General features: G+C 37.9%; 1 protein-coding gene across 3 annotated transcripts in view; it reads right to left on the bottom strand.

Moving 5' to 3' along the window:
- Positions 1-1,421: 1,421 nt before the first annotated feature.
- Positions 1,422-12,417, bottom strand: part of LOC107084972 (leucine-rich repeat and immunoglobulin-like domain-containing nogo receptor-interacting protein 1) — a 30,916-nt gene continuing 19,920 nt past the window's right edge. For 2 of the 3 annotated variants that reach the window (XM_015375179.1, XM_015375257.1), the window contains exons 2-3: positions 4,525-4,635; positions 1,422-4,443 (exon numbers count right to left, since the gene is read on the bottom strand). In XM_015375179.1, the coding sequence (XP_015230665.1) occupies positions 2,617-4,431 (1,815 nt within the window). In that variant the 5' untranslated portion in view covers positions 4,432-4,443; positions 4,525-4,635 and the 3' untranslated portion in view covers positions 1,422-2,616. Of the gene's footprint in view, positions 4,444-4,524; positions 4,636-5,828; positions 5,967-12,417 lie in introns of those variants that run through there. The other variant, XM_015375094.1, reaches the window with a different exon arrangement.

Genomic DNA, 12,417 nt, shown 5'->3' on the forward strand with positions numbered 1-12,417 from the left:
TTGGCTTTACAAGTGACTCTTTAGTCCTTGTCTTTATAGGGCTTATTTTACTTTAGATATTGTCATATTTAATTTTTCCATGATCTAATATAAGTATTTGATTTCTCTCAGGTGTTCCTTAAAGTTTATCCCCAGCTGTCCCTGTACTCAATGCAGATGTTGTAAATTGATCTATCCGAAGCTAACTAAAGCCATGTCGAGGGCATAGACCTCTTATTGTACAAAAACATAAACATTTCAAGGAAAAATAGACATTTATTTAGGAGATCCTAACTTACCTTAAGCAGGAGAGGTTTAAATTGATTAAAACAAAATGCGAGGGCAAAAAAGTTTATGAGGTTTTATATAAAGGGTAATATCTGGTGTCAACTAGACTCTATTTCTTTTAGAAGTACTGTACCTTATTGTGAAAGGACAAAGTCTTTCTGTATGTTTTTTAATTAAATTGGTGTATTTTCACCTTGTCTAAATTTATTGGTGTGACAAAACAAAAATAAAATAATGCTTCAAGATTCTCCCACCTAAAAGCTCTAAGCATAAATAAATAAAAAACATATTCTTTGCCGACATCATCCACCAACAGATGCATACTAACCTATAGTAGATGTATAGAGACCATAACTTTCTTGGTGCGGGGTTTCATGCCTGTTAAAGGGTTGTGGGTGTGGCTTATGAACAGCACTTTAATCTGCTTCTTTGGCCTTCTGTCCAGTGGGAGCAAATAGTTGTATTAAAATAGATAATATTACAGGCCAAGCTGGGCCGAAGGATAGCACCCGCCAGACAGACCTATATAACAGATTGAGACAGGGAGAGGTAATCCTAAAGGGTTTAAATCTCTGCTCATACACGTGATTATCATTTTTTTCCTCCCCGTTTCTGGGTTATTCTGGGCGACTGCATGAGATGAACAAAATTATTTGCTGCTCAGTGGTTTCATTAAGAGCACAGAAAGTCGCTTAACTGTAAAACAAGGGCAGCTCCTGCCTTTATGAATATTCACTAGTTTTTATTATGTTTTCTTTTTATTTCAAAGTCAATTTTAGAGAATAATCTGAGAATGTCTGTAAATGCAGATTAATTGTACCTCTGTTTGAACACACGTGGTGCCATGAAAGGACAAACAGAAAATACAGTATTACTCATAATCCTTCATAAGTCAGAAGGCTGAATGCCAAGCTTAGGTCTTGTTATGTTGCAAAAGGACAACAAAAGTGCTTTGTTATTTCAAACTAAAAGTTATATTCCTGAAAGTGGACGCACAGCATGAAGATCGAATGTCTCCATTTTACAAGACAATGTGTTCGCTTTGGCAAATTCATAAAAACTGCAACATTCTGATCAGATTTATTTGAAGATCAAAAACAATCTTGAAAACTTCTCAAAATTAAAAACAAATCAACCAAACAATTGAAGACAGAGATCAGCGTTTAATAACAGGCTGAAAATAAGTCAATTACAGTAAATAAACATGTTGTAAAGCATGTGTGTCATTTTCAAAACATCCTTTCCAGGAGCGATTAAGCGCTTTTTTTGTATATAACATTGTGCATCTACTAAATCAAGCACACATGCACTAACAGTGGCATATTGGAGTGACACTAATCCCAGAACTAGATAAAAAATGATGCAATAAACAGAGGGCAAAAAAATTGCCCCTGACCTAAATGTTAGCAAGACAGCATTGTTCAGGTGAGCATTCTCTCTGTCGATGGTGAAAATGTTGCTGAGGCACATATTTGTCTCTTTTGTGTTTTTACATTATAAAAAAAAGCATGTCATGAATATAAAATAGAGACATCTAAGCATGCTTTGATCAAATAAATGGTCAACTAATGTTGCAATAAGGTGAATTTATGTAACAAAAGGAAAGGCAATTTAAAAAAAGAATGTCTAAAATCTGAAACAGGAAGGATACATTCCTATGTACATTATGGCTTGCTATCTGTGGCTTGACACTCCTACATCATTATTTAACAATAGCAATATAAAAAAAAAAGCTGAACATTTATTATTTCCATGCGGCAACCTTATAAAATGAAACCAACCTCTAAAGTCACAAAAAGTCTGGTTTAAAGTCAGAAATTATTTGTCTAATCTATGAACTATAACCACAATTTTTGTAATAACCTTAATCTCAGTGTAAAATTAATAATTCAGTCCTTGCATGTGAAGATTAGATGGAGGATATTAGTTAAACATGGATGACCAAATTGCATCTGATCTGTTTTACATTTTTAAAGAAGTGCAATTGTCACATTCCCCGCAGCTTCATAAAGAGCAGTTCAACCTATAAAAACAGTTTAGCAGTAATGATTAAAATGAGAAAAAAAACACTTTGGTAAGCATATTTTGAGTGAAATTACAATATGTTGAAAAATGTGAGCAGAGCAAAAGCCCAGCAACTTTACAGCTCAATGATCATGGCACTGTGTTTACTCAGATGACACAGAAAAGAAGCCACTGATGTAACTTTCAGCTCTAGAACTCAGATAGGGGCTGGCATAATTAAATGAAGACTCTGGTTGCTTTCTTCACCTTAGTGCAGGTTGCTTTCTGTGAGCTGTATTGTAGAAGTACTTCATTTTGAGCATCATCTTGTTATCTTACATCTCTTCAAATGAGTTTCATAGTGAACCTTCCACCATCACCTCCGTCCCCCCCTCCTCCGCTAACAGAAGATCTAGGAACAAAGTCAATAGTTGCTGTGTGCTTGATCTGACCTTTGCTTTGACTCCAGAAAAACATAAAGACGAAACAGATGGCAACAGAACTGAGGAATGACAAAAAGCCCATGGTAGTTGCAATTATCAGGGTCTTTGCATCAAAGGGGTATGGCTTGGCCATTTGAGCTGAGGAGTTGGCAGCTTGGGCAGTTGAAGGCTCAACCCAGCCTTCCTCTGTGAACAAAGGAATGGATCTGTTGCGTGGGAGCCCCTTAACATGTAAACCCACAGTCAGGCTGTCATTGCCAGCTGCATTGCTTGCCAGGCACTGATACGCACCACTGTCCTGAACCTGGGCAAAACGCACCTCCAGAGAACCATTTGGTAAAACTCTGACTCTCCCAGAAGAAGATATCACACTCTTATGGGAGGAGATCCAGGTGATAACTGGTAATGGATCTCCATCAACCCTGCATAAAAACAGAACAGTGGTACCTTCTTCAACTCTCACCTCCTGTGGCCTGCGGTCCAAGATACGAGCAGGGCGACAGGTGAAAATCTTTGGGAGTTCCTTTTCTGAGAACTCTCTGAATTCCCGATGTTTTGCCAAATCAGGAGAAGAACAGGTGGGCTGATGTCCATCAAAGTTTAAGCGCAACCTGCGACGGACCACCCACAGAAGTCGGCAGTCACATGCCAGGGGATTCCCATCCAACCGTAACACTTGAAGGTTCCCCACAGAATGGAAAACACTCTCCTCCAAAGTAGTTAGCTGATTTGATGTTACATTGAGCATGCGAAAGAAGGACAGTCCTCTGAAGGCTCCTGGCTCTATTTTTAGCAGACTTGACCCAGCAAGATGCAACTCCTGGAGTCTCAGGAGATCTCCTAGTAGGTTACCTTGGATGACAGTGATAGGGTTGTTGGACAAGTCTAATAAGCGCAGATACACCAGATGACGAAGTGCTGCGTAAGGAATTGAGCTTAGGTTGCATCTATTGATGACAAGTGAGGTCAAATTTAGACCGATAAGACTGTTTGCAGCCATTGTGTCCAATATTGGCCAGTTTGAGATCACGAGGCTTCGCAAACGGTGGAGTCGCCGGAAAGCATTGTTGGGAAGTGAAGAAATAGCTAGGCGCATCATGCGGAGCTGTGCCAGGCTCTGGAGTTGAGACAAGGCTTCAGTAGGAATGGAGGTCAGGTTGCTGCGGTCTAAGTTAAGCTCTTGTAGATTCTGCAGGCCAAAGAATGCTCTTTGGGAGATGAAAACAAGGTCATTTTCCCCAGCTTCCAGTGTTTGAAGGTTGACCATTTCCTTGAATGTATAGTCCAGGAAAACAAGAATCTCATTCTGGCTCAAATCCAAAAAGCGCAGATTAGACAAGCCTGAAAACACTCCCACTGGAAGGATCTTGAGACGGTTGTTTTTAATTCGGAGTGTCCTAAGATTCCTAAGGCCCAAAAAAGCCTCTACTTCAATCATAGAGATTATATTATCACTGAGGTCCAACTCTTGAAGTTGTGGGAGGCCAGTGAATTGACGACGTCCAACAGTTTTAATCCTATTGCGGGATAAATCCAAACGCCTGGCATCATTAGAAAAACCCTCTGGTACAGAAGTCAAATATTTGCCAGAGCAGATCGCTTCTCTTGCCTCAGGTCGGCATACACAGCGTGCAGGACAGCCTCCTGCAGAAACTTCCAGTCCAAAGCGTAGCAGGATGCTCCAAACCCACCATCGGACAACTGACTCCACGAACATCTTACTCCCTGCCTGAAAAAAAACAGACATGATATCATTGCATGATCACACACTCTCTACCTACATAATCCTTAACAAAGTGTAAACACAAACCGTTTCAGACTTGGAGTGCAGATTTTCATAACCATCTATGTTGGAACCATTCTTGGATTAGGTCTTCTGTAGCGATTTGGTTTGTTTCTGAAACAATTCTCCAAACGTGTCCTAGATAAAACAAAGAAGTAGAAAAAGCAGGCCTTAGTAAAGTGTCACAACCAACAATGACATCAACATAAAAATAACTAAATTTTCCAGACCAGATTTGTTTCCTCAGGTTAACATCACCGGAAAAAACGATCAAGAAATAAGTAAAACATTTCCTAAATTAAGTGTATTTACCCTTAATTTGAGTAGGTAAATGAGATAGTTTACCAATGGAATGAGTATTTTTACTCTTAAAATAAGATAATGATATAATATGCAGTTGAAATAAGACAATGCAATTGTTTATTCTTATTTTAAGTGTAAAATGTCTTGTTCCATTAGCAAGATGTCTTTTTTACCTCCTCAATCCAAGAACAAATGCACTTATTTGAAGAAAAATGAATTTTTCCAGTGGTTCAAAGTGTGTAAACTTTCTTATTATACTATAAATAAAAACCATGTCACCCTCATTAGGTTGCCAACTCTAAATAAAAAAACTACAACAAATAAGTTAAGAATGGTTGTGACAGATTCAACTTTCGAAGCATTTTGTTCTTTCTTAAATGCTAAAACATATACTCTATTTTGCAGCAGTCTGCTACAGGAACGGCTGAGGCACAAGCTGTGTAAGGTAATGCAAACAAGTTGGGAACCATTTTAAACTCCAGACTCAAAGAAAAAACGCAGCTAAATAGAGTGATTTGCATTACTTGTTAGAACTAAGTCTGATGACATTTAATCTGCTTCCAGATGTAATGAATTTTAATTATTTTTCCAACACATAGTAGCGTCCGTTGCAAGTGCAGAATTGTGTATAAAATTATATTCACAACAAACAGAAAAAATACACGTTTACGATACATAATGCTAATAAAATAAAGCAAACAACAAAAAATATAAAATATATAGTAGTAGACTTGACCACATATTTAAGACAGCTGCATAACACAGCATACTAAAGTTACATAGCAAGTCTTTTTGGCAAAATAATTTCAACTTGCAATTCCTTTAAAACAATGACTAATCTCACTTGCTAAATTTCGACAAAGTTTCAGGAATAAAATAAATTTGTAATATGACAATAAGGCTCATTATAACTATAAAAGAGAGAAACAATGTTTTATTTACCAAAGTTTCCAGTAATAAAGAATCAAAATATCATATGCACCAAAATCTACAGTAGAAAATATTATCAAAGCAATTTAAAATCTAACCTGGAGCAGCAGAACCTTAAACTTCAAGACATCTGACAATTTCCAGAGTGTTGCCCCAGCCTCACTGCAGCCTTTCCTTTCAGTGACAGAGCTGCCAACAGTCTCAGAGCTGTACAGGCTTTGTCTCATCGCTGTTCTCTAAGCAAACGCTTCTTATACCAACTGGGAGGGAGTGCTGACTCACAAGCCAAGACTTGCACTTTTAAACTCACAACACTCATGGTTGGGTGCTGGCAAACCCAAAAAGGTTTTTAGGCAACCATTTTTTAAGATGGTGAACATTTAAAGCTGATCCATAAGAGCAACAATTTGATTCATTATTTAAATTCGATTTTTATCAAATGTAAAAATAAGAATTTCTCATAATGTATAGCCTATTCTACTAAAGAGAAGTGTGAAAAAATAACATAGCTTGATTAAAAGAAAAACATGTTTACAATCTTACACGCCTAAAATGACACTCTGCTCCTTCACACCTCTTTAAATATTAGTAATATTAGTATTGCATGGGTAACCTGTAAAATATTAAATTGATTTCAAAAGAATACAAGCAAAAATTTTTAAAAACAACATTTTATGTGTAGATTATACACGGAAACTACAGTTTAAATTAGTTTTAAATACCTTTTCCTAACCAAGCTGTCAGAGACAGAACCTGGCAGGTGTGTGAAATCTCAGGCTGGGTCACTTACTGAGCCCTTTCAGCCAATGTTGGATAAAGATCACCCCTCCTTTCAGTCATTTACACACATCATACAGCTGCTGGCTGCACAGAGGTCACCACGCTGACCCACAGCAGGGACCGACCTCATCCATCAAATCAAAAAGGGGACGGAGTGAGTGGGAAGTAAAGCATTTGGAATTTTCTCATCTATTTCTCACCCGGCTAAGAGAGAAGTCACAGGAGTTTCATATTACGGTGCTAATTACTTTGACTCTTTCTATTGCAGTGATTAGTTGTTCCAACTGCTGATTGAAGGTTAAATTTAAAGGTTATAAAACAAGCTTTTACTGGTGTTGCCTGTTAACATTCCAGATTATCTGTAAAAGCATAAGTTAAATTTGCCTTTATTACATTAACTGGCCCAAAAATAGTCTGAAAACAGAGTCAGAGTTATGATTTTTTTTTAAAACCTTCCACCACCACAATTAGCCAAGCATTATAGTTTGATTATTTTATGTTCTACTTATTTTAGGTTGCTTTAGTTAGGTCTAATGGGGTCTCTGGGGTTTAGCTGCTTTTCTGGTGTGAGTGAGCTTCCTGTCACAAAAAGGATCTTTGCACACCTAAGAATATGTCTGAATGAAGATGAATAGCATGCATATAAGGAGGTGAAGAATGATCTCTTTTTGCCGGATGATTACCCCTGATGGCATTTCAGCCAAAGACCTAAACCAGGAATACATTTCTCGTTAAAATTTGTTTTCTTGTGAATTTCTGTTATTGTTCCAGACAACCAGTGAACCTCAGGTTGTCTCCAATCTTTGTGGAAAAGGCCTCACCTGTGTAGCAGCTCTGCCTGCTCTCCAGCACGTCTTTTGTAAGTACCAACGCTCTTGAATCTCCTTCACATTCTCCTCAATGTCTGGGGTTCAGTCTGCAAAGCCTGCTGAATCAAACCCCTACAGATCCATGCTACCTCCCCTTCATCTCTCAGGTAAACCAATCAGTTGTCATCAACCAACCCCTTCCTGATCAGTCTGCTTTCTCCCCTCATACCAACCAGGAAGTTCAGCTGACTTACGGTAGTTCTCTGCTTCTAGATTCTTGTTGCATTTTTAAATGAACCCTTAAAACTCACAGATTCTGCATGTAGGTCAGAAAAACTACAAACCAACATTAAATAATAAGAGCCTGAGAAACTTTTAATTAGTGGTCTGACTTTGTCTTTCCCTTGGGTTCAAATGCGGCGTGTCACAAAAACCCGCTTTTGCAGCAAAATGCTTTTTGTGTTTTGCGATGAAAGTGCTTCATCTGCTGGGTTTGAAGAGCTTCTGAAGCCCTAAAAAAAAAGCTGTCAGAAAAAATTGCGAAAACACCAAGTAAACTAGTGAGAACTGTTTTACCAAAATATCAAGGATACAAATACAAGGAGCATTTAAAAACATGGCTGACAAAAGTTGAATTAAGTAGATTATTTTCATCCTTAAAGCATTTGTCCTCATATTAAAACTTTGATTCCTCCTATAAACCAAGGGATCAATTTATTTTAATCTTTTTACATATCTTTAACAGATTACTGCAAGTGGTAAGGGTTAGGAGTCCCCATTTATCATGATTAAATCACCTGATGTCCTTGCATAAAAAAATTCAATCCTAAAAAAAAAAAAAAACTCTTTGATAAAATTTTTATTATGGCAAATTTGAACAGCGCTGCAGGGAGTGTCATGAGACCAGTCCTAAAAAAACCTTTTAGCTGAACGTATTTTATTTACGGGGCCTTATCCAACTGATCCGACTTTGCCAATTTGGTTAGCTCTGCCCTTTCATCAGACAAAACTCATCAAGCCTCTCAGCCCGGGTCCGTTATCGCATTACATCAGTCTCTGGCCAGTTGCCATCATATGTTCAGTCTGTCTTCGGCGACTGGACATAAACAGGGTTCTGCAAAATGTCTCTATCTATCTTTTCTTCATCATTATCCTTGTGTAATGATAATTTTAAAAATATGTTTTTTAAGATCAAAGTCATTAAGATTTCAAGATTTTTTAAACCAAAAAACATTTTTACAGCTCAAAAATTCAGAGAAACAGAGGCCTAAAAATAGTAGAAGAAGGAGAATTATTTATACAGTTTCCCATAAAATACAGATTCACAATTACCCCACACTGCAGCAGTGGTATTTTTTTTATGCTTTGTTGCTTGTTTGAGTGTTTGTACCATTTTATGTGAAGAACATTGTGGTTAAGTCTCTGTCAGCTCATTACATCTAACCCCTGGGAGGTTTTTCGTTGCTTCAGGCAAAGCTGCTTCAGCTGCCTCATGCTGGATGGCTTCAACTTGTGTTGTTCAAGTCAAACCACACATTTATAATGTCAATGAACTCTGCAATTTGACCAGGCCATTCCGACACATTTATACCACTTAAGTGTTGCTTTATAGTGTGCTTTGGGTCATTCACCTGCTCAGGGGTGAACCTAGGCCAAAGTCTCAAATCACAGGATAGTAGGTTTTACTCAAGAATATCCTCCTATTTAGAATCCATCTTTCGCTCCACTTAAACTAGTTTCCGAGTCCCTGTTGCTGAAAAACATTTCAATAACACCATGCTGCCACCACCATGTTTCACTGTGGAGATGTGTATTCTTGGGGTGATCGGATATGTTGGGTTTGAGCAAGACACATGATTTTCCTTAGTTATCTAAAAAGTTAAATTCTAGTCCAATCAGACCAGAGTACATTCCTCCACATATTTTGGGAGTCATCCACAACTGCTGTTTGGTAAATTCAAAACATTTTGTAAGATAATTTTTTTATGGATGGATGTATGACTTATTGTACTCCTATCAACAGACACTCCTGTCTATGCTGTGGCAAAATGCAGCTCATTCTGGACAACCATTAGTCTCTGTGCTGGCTGTCTGACTGATGTACTTCTTTCCCAGTCTGTCAGTTTTGGGGGGTTGTCCCTGTCTGGCATGTTTTTAATGGGACAGAACACATAGTGCTTGCAATTTGATGGTGCTCCAGCCAAACCTCAAATATTTGGATTTCTTAACTTTTATTCTGATATGCTTGGGGAGCTCCTTGGTTTTTCTGGTGTGATGTCACATGATTTTCCGCTTCTAGTGCCTACAGAAAAGGTGTCAATTCCAAGAGATCCAATGACACTTAGCTTATACACAGATAGACTTCATTTTGATGATAATGTAACTTCTAAAGGTAATTGGTTGTACCAGAGGCTCACAGTACACGGTGGGGGTGGGGTACATATCCAACCATCCATCCATCCATACATCCATACATCCATTTTCTTCTCCCATTTAACCCATCAGGATTGCAGTCAACTTCTGCATATATTTATCAAATGACATAAGCTTAGAGAATCACTTTAAATTACCGGTTGGAATGTAATAGAACACATAAGCCAAAGGGGGGGAATTATTTTGCAAGGTATGGTGACTGTCGCTGCTCATCCTGATGCTCATACTTTCTACTGTGATACTGCCAGAAGGAAGCAAGACACAGTGATTCTCTCTTAAATCAGCCTGTTCGTTTTTTGCCAGCATTATTGCCTCATTAGCTTTGAGAAGAAAAGATTCTCTCTGAGCATTGCTTTTTAAGTGCCGCCTTATCAGTCATTCCTCAGTGCTCCTCGTTGCTAAGTGTCTTGCAGCAAAATGTAAAAATCTGTGACAAATGTTCAAGTGTGCAATTACTGAAATGAACTCTTGAGGCAAAGACTTCTTTTTGCAGCAGGCCCATTAAACAGGAACATGACCTCAATGGAGCCCCATATTCACAGTGCTTTGTTTCCTTTTGACTTGTTCTGCCCTGAGCATGACTCCCTGCACTAAGCTGCTCTGTCCTGACAGAGAATGCACAGTCTGAGCCCGACGGGGCTTTCTGACACTTGTCAGAGACTATTCTTAGCTCATCAGAGTGAGAAAGAAAAGACCCTGTCCCAAATCCCCAATTAAAGTGTCTGGAACAAACAGCAGTGCCAAGTCTTTGCACTTTGTGTGGTTTCTGTGTGTCTGTTTGAATTGTTAAGTGTGTTTGTCTAAAGTTGAGCTGGGGTGTGCGTTTGCAAGTTCTCCTTTAGGGCCTCTGGCAGCTGCTACAGTGTGACGGCCTTTGGGATCTTCTGAATTCAAACGGCAAATATTGAAGTGTTTGCCAGCAGAACAGCTGTTGGGTGCAAAGCAGGCAAACACATGTCTCAGGGGTTCCCCTTGCATTAGTCTGGGAAGAAATACATGCCCTGAGTTGACAGATATAAACAGTGTCAAGTCAGGAGTCACAGTTATACCAATCTCTGAAATAAAACACCTACAAACAAATGTCCTCTTTTGGAAAGGAATTCTGATTTAATTTTCACCAAGTTTTCATCCAAAACAACAGCAAACTCACCAATAAATGGAGGTCTTGACAGCTTAATTACTCACCATTATTCCTAATAAGAAATGATCAACACAAACTGATTTTATTCAAAACTTTAAAGGCAAATCATAAGCAAAATCTCATAGCTCGCTGTCACAGTGGGGCATGTTGATTTGCAATCTGACTCACAAACTTACCCTGAATTATCTCTAAGACTCATTTTTATCAAGATTTATGAACATAGATTATTGTTTTTGGTAATGACCCTCATAAATTCAAAATTGTGATGGATCCAAAATTAAGAACTGTAAGAAACCTACCTGCATCTTTCATTTACAGATATAAAAATGATAGATTATAAAGAAGGTTATAGAATTCCCTTATAAAGGCTAATGGTAACCATGAAATGGGAACTAGTGTAACAAACTCTTAAGTGTCTAAATTTCAGTATTTTTTTTGGATCACATATAATCTTGCTAATTTTGTAATACTCAGAAAAAGAACAACAAAGCCATCTTACAGACTGCTTTAAGAGGAGCTAATACTGAGTTTTTTACTCTGATACAGAGAGCTGACTGACCATTACATCACTTCAGAATGTCAAATTTTCATGGAACTGTCCTCCATTCAAATTCTGGCAGTTTAATTTGGTTCAAGGTTGCAGGTGGTTGGTGGTAAATTCCAGCAGCCAGAATGATAGCCTGTGCACTCAGTGGACAGCTTGCCAGCTCATTACAGGAAGCCATGGGACAATATTTCCCTTTGTTTGCTGTGTCACCTCCATGAACCGGGCCATCAGCTGTGTTATTATTGCCAATTTTGGACCATAATTTAATGTTCTTTTTCCTCAAATAATATAATTTGTTCTATCTTGTTTGTGTCTTAACCTATTCCCTGTCTTGCACAAAACAATTTAAGAAGCTAATGATACCATGAAATAGGAGTACTTTATTTTTTTCCCATCGGCTGTACATCATGTTCAAATTGTTTGTGTTTAAATAAAAGCTAATTGAGATAAAGCCATTTAAGAAGTGATGGCTTTTATTTTACTCTTGTAACTCTTTTGTTAACATAGAAAGAACTCTTGAAGCAGTTTCTTTATCTTTGTAGGGATGTAAACAAAAAAATGTATTCTGTCATTTATCATGGCAATTCAATAGACAATATTTGTATCAATTAAAAATATGAATATTGAGGTATTTCACTAGAATATATTGCTATTGAATTTATGTGGCTTAATCTCATATTAAAAAACATAACCCCCAGATGCTAGCTTGCAGCGCCACAGAGCCTACTATTCAACTGTTCTGCGGCAACAGAGCAACAACAGGATCTCATGATGTTTTCCAGACCTATATTATTATATAAATTGAGATATATCATCTTTGTTAATGTAGTGGAGCATATCGGGATAAATCGTATCATGACCCGTATAGCACGATGCGTATCGCCAAATCCCTAATTTTGAGAATCCTACCATGCATTTGTTACTTGAAGGCTGGACTATTGTAATTCTTTACTATCAGGAAGTCCACAAACTGTAGT

The sequence above is a fragment of the Cyprinodon variegatus genome, unplaced genomic scaffold, assembly GCF_000732505.1.
Source record: "Cyprinodon variegatus isolate N-32 unplaced genomic scaffold, C_variegatus-1.0 Scaffold0, whole genome shotgun sequence".
Lineage (NCBI taxonomy): Eukaryota > Metazoa > Chordata > Actinopteri > Cyprinodontiformes > Cyprinodontidae > Cyprinodon > Cyprinodon variegatus.